General features: G+C 43.2%; 13 protein-coding genes across 13 annotated transcripts; 7 read left to right on the forward strand and 6 right to left on the reverse strand.

The window, feature by feature from the left end:
• Nucleotides 1-603: 603 nt before the first annotated feature.
• Nucleotides 604-1200, reverse strand: KL928_001785 (uncharacterized protein; the record flags this gene model as incomplete). The annotated part of the gene is made up of 1 exon (XM_043202188.1): nucleotides 604-1200. One exon carries the CDS (start codon nucleotides 1198-1200, stop codon nucleotides 604-606), a length of 597 nt encoding a protein of 198 aa, XP_043061062.1.
• A 66-nt stretch (nucleotides 1201-1266) lies between these two features.
• KL928_001786 (uncharacterized protein) lies at nucleotides 1267-2247 on the reverse strand (the record flags this gene model as incomplete). Its single annotated transcript, XM_043202189.1, has 1 exon — nucleotides 1267-2247. The coding sequence occupies one exon, from the start codon at nucleotides 2245-2247 to the stop codon at nucleotides 1267-1269; it is 981 nt and encodes a 326-aa protein (XP_043061063.1).
• A 290-nt stretch (nucleotides 2248-2537) lies between these two features.
• Nucleotides 2538-4022, forward strand: KL928_001787 (uncharacterized protein; the record flags this gene model as incomplete). The annotated part of the gene is made up of 1 exon (XM_043202190.1): nucleotides 2538-4022. The coding sequence occupies one exon, from the start codon at nucleotides 2538-2540 to the stop codon at nucleotides 4020-4022; it is 1485 nt and encodes a 494-aa protein (XP_043061064.1).
• A 204-nt stretch (nucleotides 4023-4226) lies between these two features.
• Nucleotides 4227-4493, forward strand: KL928_001788 (uncharacterized protein; the record flags this gene model as incomplete). The annotated part of the gene is made up of 1 exon (XM_043202191.1): nucleotides 4227-4493. One exon carries the CDS (start codon nucleotides 4227-4229, stop codon nucleotides 4491-4493), a length of 267 nt encoding a protein of 88 aa, XP_043061065.1.
• Nucleotides 4494-4626: 133 nt separating this feature from the next.
• On the reverse strand, nucleotides 4627-5832 carry KL928_001789 (uncharacterized protein; the record flags this gene model as incomplete). Its single annotated transcript, XM_043202192.1, has 1 exon — nucleotides 4627-5832. One exon carries the CDS (start codon nucleotides 5830-5832, stop codon nucleotides 4627-4629), a length of 1206 nt encoding a protein of 401 aa, XP_043061066.1.
• A 139-nt stretch (nucleotides 5833-5971) lies between these two features.
• On the forward strand, nucleotides 5972-8539 carry KL928_001790 (uncharacterized protein; the record flags this gene model as incomplete). Its single annotated transcript, XM_043202194.1, has 1 exon — nucleotides 5972-8539. The coding sequence occupies one exon, from the start codon at nucleotides 5972-5974 to the stop codon at nucleotides 8537-8539; it is 2568 nt and encodes an 855-aa protein (XP_043061067.1).
• A 340-nt stretch (nucleotides 8540-8879) lies between these two features.
• Nucleotides 8880-9848, forward strand: KL928_001791 (uncharacterized protein; the record flags this gene model as incomplete). The annotated part of the gene is made up of 1 exon (XM_043202195.1): nucleotides 8880-9848. One exon carries the CDS (start codon nucleotides 8880-8882, stop codon nucleotides 9846-9848), a length of 969 nt encoding a protein of 322 aa, XP_043061068.1.
• A 98-nt stretch (nucleotides 9849-9946) lies between these two features.
• KL928_001792 (uncharacterized protein) lies at nucleotides 9947-10942 on the reverse strand (the record flags this gene model as incomplete). The annotated part of the gene is made up of 2 exons (XM_043202196.1): nucleotides 9947-10810; nucleotides 10874-10942. 2 exons carry the CDS (start codon nucleotides 10940-10942, stop codon nucleotides 9947-9949), a joined length of 933 nt encoding a protein of 310 aa, XP_043061069.1.
• A 396-nt stretch (nucleotides 10943-11338) lies between these two features.
• Nucleotides 11339-12367, forward strand: KL928_001793 (uncharacterized protein; the record flags this gene model as incomplete). Its single annotated transcript, XM_043202197.1, has 1 exon — nucleotides 11339-12367. The coding sequence occupies one exon, from the start codon at nucleotides 11339-11341 to the stop codon at nucleotides 12365-12367; it is 1029 nt and encodes a 342-aa protein (XP_043061070.1).
• A 37-nt stretch (nucleotides 12368-12404) lies between these two features.
• On the reverse strand, nucleotides 12405-13334 carry KL928_001794 (uncharacterized protein; the record flags this gene model as incomplete). Its single annotated transcript, XM_043202198.1, has 1 exon — nucleotides 12405-13334. One exon carries the CDS (start codon nucleotides 13332-13334, stop codon nucleotides 12405-12407), a length of 930 nt encoding a protein of 309 aa, XP_043061071.1.
• A 36-nt stretch (nucleotides 13335-13370) lies between these two features.
• On the forward strand, nucleotides 13371-15896 carry KL928_001795 (uncharacterized protein; the record flags this gene model as incomplete). Its single annotated transcript, XM_043202199.1, has 1 exon — nucleotides 13371-15896. The coding sequence occupies one exon, from the start codon at nucleotides 13371-13373 to the stop codon at nucleotides 15894-15896; it is 2526 nt and encodes an 841-aa protein (XP_043061072.1).
• Nucleotides 15897-16012: 116 nt separating this feature from the next.
• Nucleotides 16013-16774, forward strand: KL928_001796 (uncharacterized protein; the record flags this gene model as incomplete). The annotated part of the gene is made up of 1 exon (XM_043202200.1): nucleotides 16013-16774. The coding sequence occupies one exon, from the start codon at nucleotides 16013-16015 to the stop codon at nucleotides 16772-16774; it is 762 nt and encodes a 253-aa protein (XP_043061073.1).
• Nucleotides 16775-16844: 70 nt separating this feature from the next.
• Nucleotides 16845-21635, reverse strand: KL928_001797 (uncharacterized protein; the record flags this gene model as incomplete). The annotated part of the gene is made up of 1 exon (XM_043202201.1): nucleotides 16845-21635. The coding sequence occupies one exon, from the start codon at nucleotides 21633-21635 to the stop codon at nucleotides 16845-16847; it is 4791 nt and encodes a 1596-aa protein (XP_043061074.1).
• Nucleotides 21636-21938: the final 303 nt, after the last annotated feature.

Genomic DNA, 21938 nt, shown 5'->3' on the forward strand with positions numbered 1-21938 from the left:
AAAATCGTTGCTGATTCTTCAAAAAGATTCTGTATCAGGTGAACAAGCCCAAGAGGTCAAAGAGAATCCGACTCTCAGTAATTGTGAACTAGTACAAGAGATGAATGAAAAAAGGGAATAATGTATTTATCAACAACAAAATTTTCTACTTTTAGTGTGTGGCGTTTTTTTTCCGCTCTCTAAGTCATCGAAATTTAGACCTGTCGCCGATTACAGTGAGTTTACGTGTGATTATGATCATGAAGCCAGGACAATTTGTGATTGTGTTCAGATTGCCAGCTCTGCAGTTTGGCTAGAGCATATCTGAAATAATTGGTATGCTCGGCTGAAATTTTTCTGGGCATCGCCGCAAACACACATTGCCATGTAAAAAAAGGAGACTGATTTATTGTAGATTTCCGTCTTAACAGGGACACGCGACCAGTCATCCGGCCGGGTGAAAAAAGTGGCGTTATGCTCCTTCTATACAAACCCCTTCTTATAGATTCTGGTCTCGTAACTGCAGCGGCCGATACAATTATGTACCTGGTCGGAATCAAGCCGCAGCCGTTCCAGACAAATACGAGGCTGTGCAGGGTGTAGCACCAAGTCCTTACGCAAATATCAGCGAACTTTGCAATTGGTAAGCGGTCGAACAGTACAAGGGTCATCGTTTATTTCGTTTCGCAACAACAAAGGCTGCTCATTCCCATATACCACATTGCCGTTCGAGTCTGTATGGAGGTTTTCGGCTATACTCTTCCATTGGGAGGAGCTCAGTCTTGTAGAATTCTCATGCTCATTTTTATGACCCTCAAAATACAATAAAGTACCTAACGGAATACTTCTTGGAGGATTCACTATTTCAACTTTGGAGCCGTCAGTATTTGTGGCTGCTAGGAGCATTGCCTCTGACTTTATACCACGCATTTTGCTGGGTTTTAGATTGGTCACCAAACAAACTCTTGAATGAAGCATAGCCTCAATTGGTATATGATCCACAAGTCCACTGCAAACCTGAGCATACTTCGGGCTCTGGGGGTGCTCTGCTATCTGCACTTTCGAAACATATAAGCGATCTGCATTTTCGTGTTTTCTCACTTCTATTATTCTCCCTACACGAAGCTCTACCACTTTGGGAGAAACATACGAGGAGTATCCAGCTTTAGTCGAGTTTTGGCGAACCAAACCAAATAACGTACTTCCCCAGATGTTTGACATTTTCTATGCGACATCTATGATTTCATGAAATAATAATAATATTCAGAAAATACGGACATACAAAAATTATTTGAATTTGCCTAACGGCACAATATTTGGGACTGGTCCGATAGGTGTGATGTGATGTGGATTAATCCCAACATGCGATTTGGTGTAGTGGAATTTTATGTGACTAAAATTGGTTGTATCCTTGAAAGATGGAATCGTCCAATACAGCTCTCTCAACCACTGGTGGATGTGGGGATAATCATATCTAATCATTTTCAGGTTGCACTTGAAATGTTGAACGTAGACCGGGTCAAAGCGAACGATGGTGGTGAACAATCTAACATCTGCCTCCGTTAGAATGTTCCCCGTTAGGTAGTGTTCGCCATGGTGATACCTGTTACCCAAGATCTCTTCAACTTTGTCAAGTTTCTCAAAGAGTGCCTTGACTTCTTTTTCGTAAGGTTCCTGTTTAGTCGCAAAGCCCGCCTTGTAAACTCCATTATTGATGTTTGGGTAAATCCAGTCATTCAGGTCGTCGATCTGCTGCTGAAGGTCTGAAGGGTACAGATCAATTTTTGCATGGTGCTCATCAAGCAGAGAGTTGAACTCAGTGTTCAACATTCTGATAATCTCCGAGGATTCGTTGTTCACAATGGTCTCAGTCTTAGTATCCCAAAGAACCGGAACAGTGAATCTACCATTGTAGTTCTCATCTGCTTTGAAATAAAGCTCCTTCAATCTCTTGACTCCATAAATCTTGTCTGCAGTAGCCCCCTCACATGGGTCATCGTTGGATGGAAATCTCCATCCTTTATCATCCATATGCCAATGGACAACGGAGACTCCAATCAGCGCTGTCAATCCTTTCAACGCTCTGACAATCAAAGTTCTGTGGGCCCAGGGACAAGCATAGGAGACATATAGATGATATCTCCCAGCTTCAGGTGGAAATTTAGCGCCAGCTTTGGAAGAGATGAAGTCTCTGAAAACGCTTGGCTTCCGTTTATATTCACCATCTTTGTCCGCAAATTTGAGGATATCCACTTTAGTACCACTCATACTGATCGCTTGCTGTTCAAAGAGAAAAATGGTTTTATTTTATACAGATAAATTAGTAGCAAACCTCACTAGTACACTTACAGAGGATTAGGTAATTATGACTAAAGCTAGGGTAGCGCAATGAATATATAAGGAGAGTCCCAAGGAACCACACAGATAAACAAGCGTGCTGAAATTGGTGGTGAATCATAGATCAGAAGGCCAGATCGATTATCATGGAATGAATTCTCATTAGCACAATTAAACAACAATAAAATGGAGATGTACTAAAATTATTTCACAGAAATCAGATGGATTTGGTGATTGGTGAGCCATTGTACATTGTTGGTAGGGATTGTGGATATTGCCATGGGAAGAAAGATGGACCTAGAAGATCATACAGCTTGCAGTCATATGAGGAGGCTTACCGTGCGGGAACAGAACCGTTTGACGAGTACCCCAATTCCAGCACCATATGCTGCCATGTATACTCGTGTACCCCGGAAATCTATGAACTGATGATGAATCGAGGATTCAGAAGATCAGGGAGTTTTCTCTATCGTCCGGACCTGCTTCGAAGTTGCTGCAGATTGTACACAATCAGATCAAATACAAATCTTTTGAAGGTCAGTAAGGAACATAGACACAATGTGAATAGATTTGTCAGATTTATTACAGGGAATGAATCCAACAATAAGAATCGACCATTTGATTTAAAGAGTGCACTGCTGTCAGCCGAAACAAGAACATCGTCATTTCGAACAGAGATTGCCCCTGCTAATTTCAGCCCTGAAAAATATGCGCTGTACAAGAAGTACCAGACAACAATACACAACGATGACCCCAATGAAGTTTCGGAGAAAGGTTTCAAGAGATTTCTATGCCAGTCGTTCTTTCCGGAGCAATACTCGGGCTCCCGGTCCCCAGAGTACTGGAGAAAGCTGAATCGCTGGCGGGAGCTCAAAATCATAGACATTGACGGTGAACAAGTGGAAGGTCCAGTTCATGAATGCTACTACATCGAGGACAAGCTAGTGGCACTAGGAATTTTGGATATTTTGCCTAATTCTGTGTCTTCTGTATACTTCATTTGGGACCCTGATTATGCTCATCTGGGACTTGGCACTCTCAGTGCTCTACGGGAGTTGGTTTTGACGGAACAGCTAGGAAAAGAATATTACTATCTAGGATACTATGCGGACGACTGCCACAAGATGAAATACAAAGCCAAATTTGGTGGTGAAATCTTGGACTTGACGACTCTCACTTTTTACAGGCTCAACGAGCTTAAGAAAGTGACCGACTGCAGTGGACTTATCGCTTTAAGCGAGCTGGAGTCGACATCTACAGAACCAGCCGTCCCTTCAACGATAAAGAGTAACCCCTTAAGTCACATGATAAATGTGGCAGAGAATATTTACGGGGTGCAGGGAGGGAGTTTCTCGGCCAGTAGAAAAGTGGCTCAAGAGATTAGTGGAACTCTCGGACTTAGTGAATTTGGAGATCAGAATGACGAGAAACTGTGGAGGCGAGTTGAAGAGTCAGTCGTTCATGCCCTGCCGCTTGTTTCACCTGGATTAATCCCTCTTTGGCAAATCATGGATTGGGTGGCGAATGGAGCCATACATGACATTTTTCCGTATTGCCTCGTTATAGATCACACGAAGTCGCAACATGGCCAATTGTTTGATTTCTCAAACAAGAAATCTGCAGATTTTAGAAAGTCATTTATCGATCTTTTGCGCATGTTTGGGGCGGAATTGTTCGAGAATGCTAAAATAGTGTTGCTCATGTGACGTAAATGCGCGGGGCAGGTGGGCGGCTCACGCGGGAATTTTAGTTTTTTGGCCGGTACACAACTGCATTGTGATACATTTTGCCACCGGGGAGTGACGTGGTTGCTTGAAGTGGCACAGTTTCCATAGTTTTCTGGATCATTGATATATAAACTCTAAGAATACAGCATTTTCTCAAAGTTTAGATTTACTTTTTGACTAAAAATGGCAAGAACCGAGAAATGGAATGACAAGGGCTCTCACGCAGAGCCAAGATACTTCACCCATAGTGGACACTTTGATCAGGACCCTAATCATGTGAAGAAAGGTGGCTTTGGAAAGGGCAATTGGGGCAAAGATGGTGACGAATTAGAGGACTTGATCAATGCGGGAGAAATTCCTCCTGTCTTCAAGAAAGAAAGACGTGGCTCGAATCATTCTCAGAATGAGGAAAGATTCCACAAAGTCCAGATGCAGACTTTAGATGAGTAACTGCAAGCAGCTACTACAATTGGGGCATTGGGCATTGATATTAACCATGCCTCACTCATGACGCACCGATCTCATGACGCAATGATTTAACGTATATATAAGTAATGATTGAATGTTACAATTGGTTCATATACTAAAACTCCAGTTTCTTGTCATCATTCTTTTCTTCGTCCTCGACAGGAATACTCCACTTTTCAATCTCGAAACGTCTTCGTCCATTCTTAAAGCTATACTCCATTTCTTGGACGCACATGAGGCCAGACTCGCTCAAAACAGGTAATTTGTAAACGTTCAAGTGTCCATGCTTTATTTTGGCAGGCTGATTTCTGTAAACTCGCTCCATTAAATCATGCAACTGAGGGTCAAAAGGACGCAGTTCAATGACAGAATCGAACAGCAGCTCCATGTAGCCGATAAGGGGGTTATTTCGAGGGTACAAGTCCAGGTTGATGGTCATGAGTAGGGCAACCTGATTTGGGTATTTCTTGAGTATTTGCTTCAGACCATGAACAAACCTCAAGATCTCGGGTGCGCTACTCTCATTTTGATAAACCAACGGATTCAAAAACAAGGGCACTGCAATTCTTACTATTTTGCTAGGTTGTTTGATCACAGTTTCTTCGATCCGTTTCAATGCTCTTGTCAAATTATCATTAGGAATACAGGTTAGCTCGTGAGGTCCAGGTGCGACCGTAAGCACAGAGGTGATATCAAACTGGTTATTGTAATGTGGATATTGGTCTATTGTATCATCGTCATTTTCGCTTTTCCTTTGATTCAGCCCGTAACGCCATGCTATCTTCAAATCATTATTCTGATTCACAATGTTGGAGACACTAACCTTAGACTCGTTTTGCTGGACTTTTTCTTTCTTCCTCTCTTTACTCCCCTTGTATACTCCCGGAAGACTTTTAGCCCAATTTTGGTCCAATCCCACCACAACATCGTGGGTATTGGGCTGGGATGACTTGATTCTGTTATGAACAATGCCTTGAGCCAGAAATAATTTCGACAAAGTAGATGCAAAATCTGTGGTTCCTGTTTCTTCGATCAGTATTGAAGACCCTATAGGTAGTCCCTGATGGCCTAATAGAGTATCTATGTCACTGGAACCAGTGGATATGCATGGCTGCGATGTAAGAATCGATGGCTTCACACCAACATGATTAGCCAAAGCATTCTCAGAATTCTTCTTAGGTATACCCCCAGGCAAAGCTGTTCGAGACACGTATTGACCAGCTCCTCTACCAGGAGCAGCTCTGGGAATTACAGGTCCAGAGACTCCAACCGATCGAGAAGTTGGTCCGCTAACGATCTCTCCCCTTTTTCTAAAGGACATGTGCCGTATTTATGGATAAAAATTTTACTGACGTAATACGGGGAAATAACACTTAATTTGAATTTAGGACGGGTTTGCCTGAACCACTGGAACAAGATTGACATCCCGAAGTACCTCAGCTTATCACAACGGGCACAAAATGTCAGAAGATAAGGTCGAAAAAGATCATAATGCAGCTGAGGACTCTCTAAGTGAGTCCGACCAAGATGATAACGCCACCCTTTTTGGATCAAATGAAGACGCTCAAACTCCTGCAGTAGCAAATTTCAATAGAAGGCAGGGCACTCTTGATGGTCAAACCCTTGTAAACGGTGAGCAAGGAATTCGAACCGAGAAGAATATCTCAGTATTAAACGGAAACTCTGCGCAAGCAACAGACTTGGCGAGGTCTCAATTATCGCAACTACAATACAACGAAAACAGGATATCGTTAGATCGCTCCATCAATACTGCGTCAAACATCTTGAGCAACTTGCAAAGTGAGAATAGCGAGCGGCCCATATACTACCCAACCAATATCCAAGATGAGACGTTAGAATCTAAGTTAAACTCAAAGAGTTCAAAGCTTGCTCTCATCCGACACAACTCAGTGGGGAACTCTCAGCACTTATTGACCGAGCCTAGAGACTCATCTTCGGAAACATACAATTTTGAACTATTAAAAATCAATCTGAAGATAGGACCCAACTCCGACAACCTGCTTCAGACTCTCGACAAAACCGCTCTCTCTCAGCTTCTAAACGAGAAATTCTCGCACATAAAGAGACACTTGAGATCTTTGAGAGATAGAATTGATGACACTTCCTCGAAGGTACTGGTAACCGGGGATTTGAACTCTGGAAAATCTGCATTTTGTAACGCTCTTTTGAGAAGAAAAGTGATGCCGGAGGACCAGCAGCCATGCACGAATGTGTTTTGTGAAATAATCGATGCACGCGATAACAACAACGGCATTGAGGAAGTTCACGCGGTTCCAATTGGATCTGTTTATTTGAAAAACGACGAGCGCACATACAAGATATTTCCTTTAGAAGAGTTGGAGCATCTGGTCTACCAAAGTGAACATTATTCGCTTTTAATAGTGTATGTGTCAGATAACCGACCTGTGAATCAGTCTCTGCTCAAAAATGGAGTCATTGATATAAAGCTCATAGATGCACCAGGGCTTAATCTGGATTCTTATCATACAACACAAGTGTTTTCCAGACAAGAGGAGATTGACTTAGTTGTCTTTGTGGTCAATGCTGAGAACCACTTTACACTTTCTGGCAGGGAATTTATCTCGAGTGCAACGAATGACAAAAACTTGATATTCATCGTTGTCAACAAGTTTGACAATATAAGAGACCAAAACAAATGCAAGCGTAAAATTATGGACCAGGTTCACACTTTATCTCCAGAAACATATAAGAACTCAAGCAATTTTGTGCATTTCGTTTCTTCCAAAGAAATGATTGAGCAAAATCCGGGTGGTGATGGCCCAGACGGTAATCCTGATGATGGAGATGGCCCTCATTCTCCCGATTTTGACCATCTAGAAGCTTCATTAAGGAAGTTTCTCGTCGAAAAAAGATCCTTGTCCAAGCTCCTTCCTGCAAAGAATTATCTTGTCAAACTCTACTCTGATCTCATTGAACTTTCTCAAATCAACGAAAAACTATACAACGAAAGCAAGTTAGAGTCAGAGATTGAGCTCAAGAAACTTGGGCCTCAGTACGACGAAATTTTGCAGTCGTCAGCTAAAACAAACGAAAAGATATTAAGGCTAATTGAGTCTGTGTCTTCTGAGGTTTACACCAATTCGCGCGATCAGATCAATGGAATTATCAACGAGGTGGATCATTTGAGCTTGGGCGTCAAATTCGAAGGATATTCCAATATCACTGACTTTGCTCGACAGGTTCAGGAAAGAATTATAGGAAAGATACTGGAGATTGTTAGTTCTGCTGAGGAACATGCTCGTAACGAAACCAGTTCTGCCATCGATGAAATAAAAAGAATAGGAGTCCAAGCCCTTGGAGAAGGTAGTCTGCCCAACACGAGATTCATACCAAGCTCAATGTACTCGAAGAAAAAAGACAACTTACAGCGGCATATCGAGAATGAAGTCTCCTTATTTGACTTCGTTGACCCAAATTTCGAAAGTTTTTGCAAAATCTGTGGTATCACGATTCCTGATTCCAGAACTAACCTCCTGATCGGTTTGACTGCCAATAAACTCTGGGCTGGTGGTTTATCAAGTATGGTCATTTTATACGGACCTCGGGTCATCTCGACTGTCACAGGAATTGCTTCAATATCCAACTACATCCCAAGGACTGTTGTTACTAAGGTCGTCCCAGGCACCCTAATAGGTGTTGCAATTGGCATGCCGCTGTACTATCTCTACAAGGATGCTCCTCACGCCTACCAAAGAAACGTTGTGAAGAAAATTAAGAAGAAAATCGAGTCCGAAGATTACCAGCATTTGAACTCGCTACGCATATCGAAGGAGGTGCGGAAAGTTTTGAACTATCCTGCAAAAGACATTTCAAATGCATTTGCAACTACCATTGAGAAACAATCTTCAAGACGTTCGAAAATCTTGAGCGATTTGAAGACAAGTGAGATCAGTTTATCTTTTTACAGGGACTTGACCAAACAGGTGAAAGAACAATATCAGATTGTGCAGTCTTTTGATTTGGAATCTGTTCATACGGTTAATTAGCTTGTATATACTCAACATCGCGACGTTTACAAGGTTCATGCGAAGGTAGTGCGACGAGCAAGCTAGATTTTTCACTTTCTGGGGTTTATAGAATTTATTTTAGTTTTGCCCAAAGAGGTTAACGTTAGACGGCAAATTGATCTGTTGTCAAAAAATTTCGAAGTTTCAATTTGGGCTTTTTTGGTAGTAGACTACACAAAAGGGATTTAATTGAGTAATCGTAAGTCTTCAGCAGAGCCTTTGAGCCATATACCATATCTCCCGTCTTTAGGAAGCTGGTCCAGACAATAAATAATTGGCGAATTTACCTCGTATCAGAATTCTAACAAAATCTAGCATCATGCAATTCAGAGGCACACAATTCCCAGGCGGTAGGAGTGATTCGTTTGGAGCCCATCCACGATCTCAACGCCAATCGTCTTTTGGAACGTCCACATCATCCGCTTTGGATTCGATTGCTCAAATGATTCCCTCTGAGAATCCGTATGTGATGAAGTTTGAAAAGTTCACCAAGAAGGTGGAGGAACTGATTGATGGATACCTTTCACCAGCTAAACCATATGTGCCATTTATTGGAAGATTTCTGATTGTGGCCACTTTCTTTGAGGACTCGCTCAGAATAATGTCCCAATGGAAGGAGCAGGTGTACTATCTGGCAACTTTCAGACATCTCTACGAATGGTTTGTCAAGCTGTTCCTGCTATTTAATATAGTTTGCATGATTACTGGAGCAGTCCTTGTCATCCTTAGGAGAAAGCCAGAAATTGCTACTGGACTGCTCTCTTCTATTGTCCTACTTCAAGGATTCGTCTATGGTCTCTTTTTTGAGCCAGTGTTTTTCTTCAGAAACGTTTCTGTCATTGGCGGTCTGCTTCTTGCCTTGTCGGATTCGCTTGTTGTCGACAAGAGATCTTTGCTCATGCCTGGCCTACCGATGATGGAGTCGAAAGACAACAAAAAATACTTCTTGCTGGTGGGCCGCATCATGCTCATAGTTTTATTTTTGGCTTTCACGATGACTATCAAATGGACCATCATCAACTTCCTCATTATTTTGATTGGTCTTGTGTCCTGTATGTCAATTGTGGTTGGATACAAAACGAAATTCAGTGCATCATTCTTAACTCTTCTTCTCACAGTTAACAACATGTTGACCAACCACTACTGGACTTATGGTTACAAAGACACCAGAAGAGACTATTTGAGATACGAGTTTTTCCAGACCCTCAGTATCGTCGGCGGATTATTATTGATCGTGGACACTGGAGCTGGAGAACTCTCTGTCGACGAGAAGAAGAAGATCTACTAAGTATTCGAAATACAAGATTGGTAGTCGCATTTTCAAAACTCCTCCTCTTGTCTAAGTAAGTCTAGATAGAAGATGGCATATTCAAATGATGTAAGTAATCACGAAGAGAAGTCACAAGTGAGATCGTACTTTTGCGATCTGTCAGCATTCCAGACACCCCAATGTCTCTCAGAAGAGGATCCAGAGCTGTCTGGCTTCCAGGACTCATCAAAGGCCTCAAAAACGTAGGTGTTAACACCCCAACCTCTCATAGCACAGATAGCCTCCTTCCAGAACTGCTCAGCGTTAGAGGTAGATGGAGTGGCAGACTCAAAGCTGTCACCCTCGGTTGGCCATCCGGTCTCGCCGATCCAGAAGTCAATGTCAGAAGAACCCTTGGTGGTTTGAATGGTTTGCAAAGCTTGCATGATATCATCGAAGAAAGAGAAGGAAGCATTGTTCATGGTTTGTCCTTGCCAGTAGGAGAAGGCATTGGCGTAGATGACGTCGGCGGTCTTGATAACATCGGCATTAGCACCGTCAACCAAGACGTTCCAGGAGTCAACAGTTCCAACAGGCACATCTCCATAGGAGTCACCATTCTTGTCTTTAATACCGGACAAAAGATCCTTGATCTCAGAGATATCGCTGGCCAGCTGAGAAGCACTCATATCATTTCTGTAGAGAGCCTCAGAACCGACCAAAAACGCCTGAATGGTTTTTTTCGAGATGTTAGGCAAGTAAGAAGTCAGGGCTTCTTTCTCCGAGGAGAAAGTAGAGTCTGGGGTTGGCCAGATTCCAAGAGCAATGGTAAAGCCTTTGTCTTCGGCAACAGGTCCCAAAATCTGAAGAGTGTTGCATGAAGACACAGAATAAACCTTCACGGTGGAGGCTTGCGAGGAGATCGTGTCCAAATCAGACTCGTAGTCCTCGGCGGTCTTGCAGGAACCGTCGGTGGCTTGCACACCCAGGTCAAAACCTAACTATAATGCTTGTTAGTACTACCCTCAAAACATCCGAACCGGATAATGATGCTGAATACTTACGCTAGCCTCAGCGTTAGACTTGGCTATCAGAAATGCAAGAGATGTCAGAACTGTCGTCGTAAACTTCATTTTGAAATGGTATCACAAGGACTAAACGATTGAAAGATATTTTCAAGAAATACTGGAAGTCTAAGATCAATCTGAGGAAAACAACTAGAAATAATATATACACTCCACTATTGTTTTGAAAATAAACAAGTATTTGCCAAAGTGTGGTGCTTACAGCTTTTCTATTAATAGCATGCGCCCGAAATTGTTCGAGCCCGCTGGAAAAGAAATTCAAAACCAGGCACTACAGCGTTTCTAGACCGATGTGAAAGTGTAAAGGTGTTTTTGTGGGAGACCTGAACTTGATGAAAGTCTTCTGACCGGGTAAATTGTGCCAACCAGGATCCTCTGATCTTGGCGGTGCAACAAAAAAAAAAATAGAAAAATTCTTGCATAGCTACAGACAAGTACCACTACATGCCAGAGAAACGAAAAGCCGCGGAGCTCGAGGAGTTGGAGATAAAACTAGACGAAAAAGCACCCTTATCGAAAAAGGAGGCGAGATTGCTCAAGAAGGGAAAAAAGTCCATTGATGAAATACAGGCGAAAAAAGCAATAGTTATTCCTGTGGAGGAACCTAAGACCGCTGAGAAAGAGCCTGAAAAGAAGGCCAAAATAGGTGTCTGGATTGGTAATCTCGCTTATGATACAACCTCTGAGGATGTTAAGAATTTCTTGGTGACAAAGAGTGAGGAAATGGAACCAGCTATTACAGAAAGCGATATTACGAGAGTGAATATTCCCAAAAAAACCGCACATAAAATCAAGGGATTCGCTTACATTGACTTCAAATCACAGGAACATGTGGGAACAGCTATTGCTCTCTCTGAGCAAGAATTGAATGGACGCAGATTGCTTATTAAGGATGCCAACTCGTTCGAAGGAAGACCTCAGAAATCTGAAGAACCACTTTCCAAAAATCCGCCTTCTAGAATTCTGTTTGTTGGAAATCTTTCATTTGATACGACAGAAGAGCTTTTAGAGGAGCATTTCAGACACTGCGGAGAGATTATTCGCATCCGAATGGCTACCTTTGAAGATTCAGGAAAGTGCAAAGGATTTTGCTTCATAGATTTCAAGGACATCGAGGGCCCAACCAATGCTTTGAAAGACAAGTCCGTGCGCAAACTAATCAACAGACCTTTGAGACTGGAATACGGCGAAGACAGGTCTGCTAGAAAAGTTGGAAAAAGAGTCACAGACAAACCGGCAATTACAGAGGACAGAGAAGAGAAAGAAGTGCTTCATAGAAAGACCGAACACAAGGTTGTTGCAAGGGAGAGAAGCACAGGTTTCCAAACTAAGAAACTCAACTTTGAGAAAAATAATAGATACAGCTCGCACGACTCGTCCAAAAGAGTCGCTTCTTCAGTGGCGTTGGCCAATGCACCGAGACAGAGCGCAGCCATAGTGGAGGCCAAAGGTAAGAAGATTAAGTTTGATTAAATAGATGTATAGTACGCTATTATTGAAAGATCTATGATTATCCGTACCACATTTTAATGAGTTCTTCAGAGACTGCTGAAGGAGTTAAGACTCCCAAATCGGAGATAAGAGCAGTAACGTACTGATGAGGCGTGAAATCAACATGATGGTGGCCATTAAAGCCATCATTCGTGTCAGTTGAAAAGGTCAATGCATTTTCTGCTGGCACAGGAAGATCATCAGGAGCAAGCGGAAACATTCTGACAAACTTATGTGACTCGGAAACAACATAAAGAGGTTTGTTTGCGTTGTGTGCTAGGACACCAATTTGATAAGAGCCTATTCTGTTTATGATTCCTCCACTTTCTGAGACACCTTCTGCTCCCATGAAAACTTTATCCACCTTGTTGAGCACGTAGCCAACCTGTGAGTCGTTGATCATGCAAACAGGTATTCCTTCAAGTTTTAATGCGTCCGCCATTCTTATCCCATCGTTCGTGCTTCGATCCACCCTTGCTTCTGTAACAAATACGCGGAACCGCACGAATTTCTGTTTTGCGTGAACCAGTAGATGGTGAACCACTCTAGAATAACCGTGAACCAGAACTGTATCATCATCTTGTATGAACTTGAGACCCACTTGCGCTATCATCTCTCTGCTTTCTTTGGCTCTTTGCAGAAACAGCTGTCCGTTCTCGACAAGATGGGTGCGACACGATTCCCAGTCCGAATATAGATGGGTGTTTCGCAAAACAAATCTGGTAAACAAATCGCAGCCTGCAGATAGAGAGATGGCATTCGGTATGGATGTTTTTAGCTGTGTTGTAGCGTCTGACAAAAGGTTTATGAGTTCCGAAGAGGTGGAAGGCTGCTTAATTTTTAGCATGGTAAGCAAACTTTCAATGGCAGCCACCGGCATGGTAATTTCAGGATCCTCCTCAAGAAACTTGAGATAGGTCTCCTTTATGTCGAAGTCATTTGATGTCATGACAAGAAATGATGAACGAATTATTTTTTTCCATCTATGCTTTTACGAGGTTTCAAGCTGGAGCCGTTTTTGGCAAGACAGGGGCGGCGGCTTTTTCACATTTCGCCACAATGGAGGGCCACGGAGGACTATAAGACTGTCCTGTTAAAGACGCCATTGAACCGGGTGCGCAACATCGGAATTATAGCCCACATCGATGCCGGTAAGACGACCACTACCGAAAGGATGCTATATTATAGTGGTGTCACAGGCCGAATTGGAAATGTCGACGAGGGAGATACGGTGACAGACTACATGACTCAGGAAAAAGATCGGGGCATCACAATACAATCAGCAGCCGTGACCATTCCTTGGAACAAGCACAAGATCAATCTAATAGATACTCCAGGTCACGCTGACTTCACCTTCGAGGTAATAAGATCTTTGAGGGTTCTTGATGGAGCGGTGACCATCTTGGATGCTGTGGCAGGTGTTGAGGCTCAAACAGAGAAAGTCTGGAAGCAAGCAAAAGACCTAGCTATTCCTGTGGTGGCTTACGTGAACAAGATGGATAGAGAAGGTGCAGGCTTTGGGCGTACGGTGAAAGAGATTGTTAGTAGGTTGGGGACTAGAGTAGTGATTGTGAATGCCCCCTACTTCATCAAAGACCAATCGACGGGACGGAGTATTTTCGAGGGAATTATAGACGTGTTTGACAAAAAGCTGCTTCTATGGAACGGCCCGGACGGGGCCTCCGATGGAAGCAAAGTCGAAGTGATAGACATTGCTGACGATTCCAAATATTCAGAGGTGTACCAAGAGGTGCTGAAATGCAGGGAAGCTGCGGTGGAACAATTGGGTGAGTTTGACGAAGATGTGATCAACTCATTTTTTGAGACGGAAGATTACATGAAAGTCCCAAGTTCGACGTTGAAAAAAGCTTTGAGGAAAGCTTGTATTGCAGGATATGCCACTCCCGTGCTTTGTGGCGCAAGCTTCAGAAACATAGGTGTGCAGCCTTTACTAGATGCAGTCAACGACTATCTTCCCTCGCCACTTGAAATCAGGCCTCCAGAGGTGACCTCCTCTGTTATCCAGAGCGCAAGGTCAAAAACGCGAAAACAGGCAGCAGAGCAGGACAAATCGCTTCCAATCAAGGTCGACCCCAGAGAAGGATTGGTCATCAACAATAATCACAATTTGATGACGGCACTTGCTTTCAAAGTGATTTCCCACCCTGTTAGAGGAATTATGGTATTTGTGAGAGTCTACAGTGGAAAATTACAACCGCATTCCACTATCTTAAACAGTCGTACCGGAGAAAAGGTGCGTATCGGCAAACTGCTGCTTATGAATGCAGATATGCCGCAAGAAGTGAGACATCTTTCATGTGGTAGCATTGGAGTGATAACGGGAACCGACCAGATAGTCACGGGAGATACCTTGATCTGCCACTCTGTATCCAAAAACCCCAATCAATTATCTCCGAAAGAGAGATCTGCACGTCTTCTATCGATCAAGGTTCCTCCCCCTGTGTTCTCCGTTTCTATAGAGCCTGCTTCCGTTTCGGAAAACAGAAAATTGGAGGCATGCTTGAAAACTTTGCTGCGAGAGGATCCAAGCTTGCATCTGAGTTATGATGAAGAAACGGGTCAGAATATCCTTTCTGGAATGGGTGAGCTACATTTAGAAATCACCAAAGATAGATTGATAAACGACATGAAGGTAAATGCCGAGGTGGGCGAGGTCAGAGTGACGTACAAAGAAACCATAACTGCTCCGACAGGGTATTACATAGGACATTTGCCGGAAGGCTACGAAATTGAGCTTTCTTTGGACTCATTCGAAGGCCCAGTTGAAGAACTGGATTTACCAGAGGAAGGGGTGTTTTACCTGGAGCAAGACGACAATGTCGTAATTATCGAGCCAGATGGAATCCCTAGTGTTGTCAAGAAAGCCCTCAATGCGGAAATATGGTCCTTGCCGGTCTCTTATGAAACGCTTATTAATGGTATTCTGTCTGGTGTCACGGGTGCGTTGCAAATGGGTGGTCGGCATGCCAAGCTTCCATTGCACTCGATGATTGTTCGGGTCCGTAGATGGATGATCCATCCAGAAGCGAACAACATATCTCCTCTTATCAGCGTTACTAGAACGACAATTCTGGACGCCCTAGCTTCTCTGGATGACAAAGCTACAACATTACTGGAGCCGATAATGAAAGTGCTTGTTTACGTTAGTGACGAGGATTTGGGACCCGTTTCCCAAGACCTCATGAGTGCAAGGAATGCAAAAATCACAGGAATTGAAGACGAAGCTAGCGCGTCGAGTGCCGATATAATACACTGGGCCAAGGAGCAAGCCGAAAAAACCTATGTTCCTTACGACCCTACCTTGGTGTACATGAAGAAAACGCAGGTCTCAGGTAACAAAGTCATCAAGGCTGAGGCACCACTGAGAGAAATGATCGGTTATTTAACCAAGTTAAGATCTCTTACCAGAGGCCGCGCTACTTATGACATGGAGTTCGTTGGCATGCAGAAAACACCACCCGACCGACTACGAAAGATTTTGGAACAGTGATCGACGGGTCGATTTTGTGCGCGTTGCGGAATTTCTCAAGACGCGTAACACACCAAAATATGGCAAATAATTTTGCCTCATTAATATTGTAAATAGATAAAAGTGCGTGTTCAAACATGAGCGGATATCAACCGTACAACAATTACACCTCTGACGGGACTGGATACGGCAACTACAATGGGAACGATGGAGCCAGCTCTCAGACAAGGTCTGCTGTCACTCAGTCGCTTATCCCGGTCACTATCAAAGAAATCAACGATGCTAACCAGTCCGGACCTGACGCACCTTTTCAGACGCATGGGCTAGAGTTATATTATGTTGCCTTTGTGGGTATCATCAGAGAACTCGACGCTTCTCAAGCTCAATCGACTATGTTGAAGATCGAAGACGGAACAGGAATGGTTTCGGTGAGAAAATGGAATGACGAAGAAGGAAATGAGTCGGACTCGTTTGCGACTGGTGAATACGTTAAGGTGGTGGCTACCATTAGGGAATTTTCAGGCAAGAAACAGATTCAGACACAAACAGTGCAAAAGATCCATGATTTCAACGAGATTCCATATCATTTCCTTAGTGCCATTAAAGTTTACCTTGACAATTCAGGATCAAGGATGACTGGAAAACATTCCAATGGTGCGAATGGAGACAGTTCCCTGTTTGTTAATAATGGAACTGCTGACAGCTCAAACTCTCCACTTGAGAAGATTTTCGAGTTTGTTCAGGAGAACAGTGCCGTGATGACTGACGGTGTGCCTCTGCAACTTATTGCACAAAACTTCAATATCTCCATCGAAGACGCGGAATCCAAGATTGCCACCTTGGTTGACGACGGCAGAATCTACAACGGTTCCGACGACACTAATTTCCTGGCTGTGTAAGATACTTTTTTACGTTCGCGATTCGGTTTTTGATAATTACTCGCTATTATTTGATCTGTTTGTAATGTAGTCACTCTGGATGCGCCACAATGGAATCGACCAGATTGCCCGATTTGGCTGCAAAGAAGCTTGCCCATAGCTCATCGTTGGCAACAACCTCCCCGCCGCTGACTTTTTTATCGACCAGACCGTTTAGAGTCTTGGACAGCTCCGTAGCATCCACCAAATCATCGTCCAAGTCCTCAATCGTGGATTCTGGATGACTTCTCCTGCGCACAAGTTCCATCCTTTTTTTGGTCGAGAGGATAGCAATAGACTCCTCAACGGAGTTCTCAATAACAAAATTCCAAACTTTGGTCTCTTGAGATTGGCCAATTCGATGGATTCTACTGATAGCTTGCAGCTCCAAAGGTAGATTGACTAGCGGCTCGCACAAGAACACATGAGACGCATTCGTGAGAGTAAGCCCGGCAGCCTGCGCCTTAGCGTTCAAAAGGAAACACGTGATTCGTGGATCTCTTTTGAACTTGTCAATCTCCTTGCTGCCAAAAGTGCTTCTTCCCTTTTTAGTATTGGGTTCACCGTGAGTCACATCTGACGATGAAAGAAAACTGATGCCGTTTTGACGCAAAGCCCTTCCCAAGAACTTAAGAAAGTCTGTCCATTGCGAATAAACAAGAATTTGAACATCTGGCTCCATCTGTTTCAAATAGATTATTTGTCGAACAATCATGTCCACCTTGGAGCCGTAATTTTTCTTCAGTTCAATTGACGAGATTTCCTTGAGCATTGTCGGATCTAAAGACTGGTAAAGTCGCGAAAGGTCTCTATTGACCTCGCTCATTGGTTTTGACTCTGCAGAATCCTGTGAGTCAGCCATCATTCCTCCTTTCAATTCTTTCCGGGTCACTGTGAATGAGTACAGATCGGAGGAATACAACCGTTTTTTGCACATTGGGCAAGTAGGGTGCAGTCTCATCCACTCTCCCAAGCAGTCTTTGCAAAATTGATGACCACAGGTAGTTAGGGTGCCTACAACAATGGACGATCGGCAAATAACACATAACTTTTCGTTTTTGGATTCCTCTTCGTGGTCCTCGAAAGAATCGTCGATAATACTGTTCAAGTAGGTCAGTCTGACTTTACTGGCACGCACTGAATCTTGCAAAGCCCGAATCTCTAGATCTAAACCTCGTAAATCCTGCTCTGCCTTTTCTGAGGGAGTCATATCAGGAGAAATAGCAGGTCTAACAGGAAGGTACCTAGCGACAATGTCCGACTTTATCTGCAAAGATTTGAAATATGTGATTTTGGAATTGAACGTATCATTAAGGACTTCAAACAGCTTTGTTCGGAGATGCACAATGTTCTTTCTTTGCAAATCAAACTCTTTCTTTATGATTGAACTGAGACTCTTCAGAAACTCGTAGTCACTTGACAAAGTGTTGCCCCTTTCATCATATTTCTGAAAGTCCAGAACTAGATTTTGGGCTTCTGTTGTGAGCGTCCGCAGACAAAACTTTGAGTTGTATGCCCCTTCAGGAAGGACAGCTCTTCTGATCTTGTCCAAATGAACGTGAAGATCGTAATTCGTAGGCTGATTCACATTTACAATGATCTTCTCCTTTACCATCTTCCCTCGTTTCTGAGAAGAGTCGTCAAAAGATATCATTGCGTTCTCCCGGTCCTCAAGTATCAGCTGTAACTCTTCTAAATAGGTATGCGCAAGCTCTTGATTTATGAGAGAAGCACCGTATTCTTCACCCGTATTCTGATTGTCTTCGTCCTTAGTCACCGGCTCCTTTAGCAAATCCACTAACTTGGAGATCCAAACATTGATAATGTGTCCTTGTATATTAAGGTCAGAGATTGTCTTAGAAAGTCTTTCATGGTACATTTGTGCGTGCATTGAGTGACCGTAATTTTCACCCAAATCCACCGACTCATTACTGCAGACCTTCCAAAGATCATTTGGAATGTCCAAATCAAACTCCTTTAAAACAGCGGCATATGTCTTCTTGTGTGCGTTATTGGGGAACTTGTATTTTGAATAGGTGCTGATTTTGTCGATGAGTTTGGAAATCGCCTCATTGACTTTGACAATAGGCTCTTGAAGAATTTGTGTAAGTAAATCGTCCGCCTTTCTGTAATACTCGTTTTCAATCTGGTAATGTGACCTCTCATCTTCAGATAGAGTATTTAAATCGACCTCTTCAACGGGATTCAGCACATCTTCCTCGACATCAGGAACTTGTCCCTTGCTGTCAAACGCATCTGGCATTGGTCGCATTGGCCGATAGTGCTGATAATGAGAGGAAGCATAGAGGAAATATGTTTGATATAGCAGTTCCAACCACGACCGCAATTTGGCATTATTTTCTTCACCTGAGTCTTGAAATTCTTTGACTTTTAGCTCAATGTCGGGCATTATCATCTCAAATATCTCCATTGATTTCTGTGGAAGTCTCAAAAACTCGTATATCTTTCCTCGTCTCAATTGCAAACTATATATATTTCTTTCTCCTGACACATATTCGTCAAAAGTAGTTTTCTTGAGACTGGAAAGAACATCGTCCAACGTTCCCAAAATGATACCTGATTTGTCACTCCCATTATCGTCACCGAAAAATATCCCTCCTAACCTACGCCTACTGCTGGCGCTCGATCCCAGCTGAGCATGGCAGCATACCTGACGCAGTCTAATCAGCCAGTGGCGCATTGAGGTATAGTATCTTGCTGGATCGTAGTCATCAACTACGGGCTCGCCTTGTTCATTGAGTCCCACTTGACGAAGAAAATTTGCAAACAAGTTATCGTAGTTATCACGTTCAATGACACTAAAAGGCATACGGAGCAAAATTCTTCTTTGCGAAGGGAGCTTGATTTGGTCTGCCACCATTTTTTTTGTGTGACGAAGACAGATATTTTTGAAAAGCCTCTGAAATTGAAAATATGGAGCCTCTGATACTATACTGAGCCACGGAGAGGTTTCTCCGGTAATGGAGTATAAGTCAATGGGGCTTAGTCTTAAGAAACTTAAAAGCGAGTAGAGATCATTCAAATTATTTTTTATCAGTGTTCCTGAAACACCCCAAGAGTGTACGCGGGGAATGATCCTGGCAAACTTCGAGGCATTTGCTGTCATGCTTGCAGTCATTTGCACCTCGTCAAGAACAACTCTCCAAAACTCACATAACATTAGCGGCGAAGAATAATCCGTCCTCTCGTATTGAGTGTCCTCAAATTCCACTTCGTCAGGTTCCATCTTGACTTCTGGAATTTCCTTGGAATCAGCGCCCCCTGGTGTGAGCTTTATTCTTTTTGCACACTTCCGTGTAGGTCTTGCAACAGGCTTGAAAATAGCCCTGTGTAGTTCGCGCGAAACTGTATGATAAGAAACGAGCACTATGTCATGCTCTCGAATCTTGGCGGCCATATCAGAAGGCGTGAGTCTCGTATTTGAATTCTCAGCTTCCCTCTCGTAGTTGTATATACCCTCGTATATCATAACCTTCAGGGTTGTAGATATGTCCTCAATTTCCTGTCTCCACTGACCGATAATGGACTGCGGACAGATGATTAAGGTAGTTTTGGCCTCTGTAATGTATCTTCCTCCATTGAAGCTGTCAATCTTCGTTTCCCCATAAGGTTGTGTTCTTGGATTGACCGAAATGAGTGAAATCACTTCGACTGTCTTCCCTAGGCCCATCTCTTCGGAAAGCAATGCTTTGGCGCTCTTTGGAAATTGGTTATACTGAGACAGATAGGCGATGGCTATTTCCGTGGAGACAATATTGCCTGTATATGAATTATACCAAATGTATGAATCAGAGTCAACCATCTTCATGTATGACCAGCCAAAACTTACCTGGTCCAATGCTTCGGAGATCGTGTTAGAATCATCAGGCGAATACTCAACTGGTGGCAACCTCTCAATTCTTTTCGACATCTCATTGAAGCAGACACCCTCGTGTCGAAGCATCCAGCACAATGTCTGCTGCTGGAATTTCATCAAGGTCTTGCGAATGTCAGGGATGTCCAGTGTTGCGTTGTCGTAGGCCATTTTTTCCGTGTTTCTGGTTATTAAATCGTAGAATGAAGACTCTGTTGGTTTTGGAAACGGCTTGGAGGAGTAAGCTTTTTGGTAGGGCGTCAATATGGGGGTGAAAATAAACGGGCTGAGCTCGCGGATTTTCTTGATAGCATCCAAGGGGTATCTGTAATCCACCGTTTCTTGGATTTCTAACTTGAAATTAATGTCAATGTAGAGTGAAAAGCCCCGATTCGCGTGGTCAAGAACGACCTGGAGGCGCAATGTGGGCTTTTCAAGGCGAATGGGGTCAATTTTCGGGGCCTTTCTTGCAAAATTCATCTGTGCCGACAAGAAAGGTGCGTACTGGCTGCTGACTTGCAATTTGAACAACAGCAATGACTTCTGTTTCCCGCGGGGTAAAGTCCATACCTCTAACGTTTCACCATGCAACTTGAGGCTCACTTCGAATGGCGGATTATCAATTGGTTCTTTGGAAGCGCAATACAACGCTGCCAATTTATCAAAAGTCAGGTCATCGTGAGCATTTGTGAATCTACATACTAGGTGTGTATTGGCAAGTGTTATCAGACGCTCTGGCAAAGTTATCTTTCTTCGGTTGCTGTCGGCTTCTTGTTTCGGATGAATTCCGTAGTACTCATGGTGCTCTTTGAGTATATCAGCAATGGTGCGTTTTTTCGAGCTTGCCTTCTTCTGAATCACTGTTGGATCGTTGTCGATAACGGTCAAATATTGAATGAGAGAAGGAGACTGGCCTCTCAAGAAGGAAGTCTCATCAAGACAGCAGTCTATTACAGACATGCCTGGCATGAAAATAAGATCAAAGTAGGTACAAATATTGCACAGCCTTTTTATTACTAAGCGATTATGGCGAAGGAACAAGGAAGAAAAGAGAAGTAGCAAATAACTTACCGGTTTATGCAGCGCAAATCGATCTTGGAATAATCCCAATATTGTTTTCTGACCGTCGCAGATATATCACATATCCTCTTCTCTACAACATAACTAGACTTTAGAATGTTTCTGGTACGTATTTGCACCATCGGTGTTGTTAGAAGCAAGTCGAAAGGAGCTGTTGAGATCCGTTCTCCCATTTGCTTAGTGATTTGGATT

The sequence above is a fragment of the Ogataea angusta genome (genome assembly GCF_019207475.1).
Source record: "Ogataea angusta isolate 61-244 chromosome Unknown 61-244_NODE_3_length_881311_cov_93.026150, whole genome shotgun sequence".
Lineage (NCBI taxonomy): Eukaryota > Fungi > Ascomycota > Pichiomycetes > Pichiales > Pichiaceae > Ogataea > Ogataea angusta.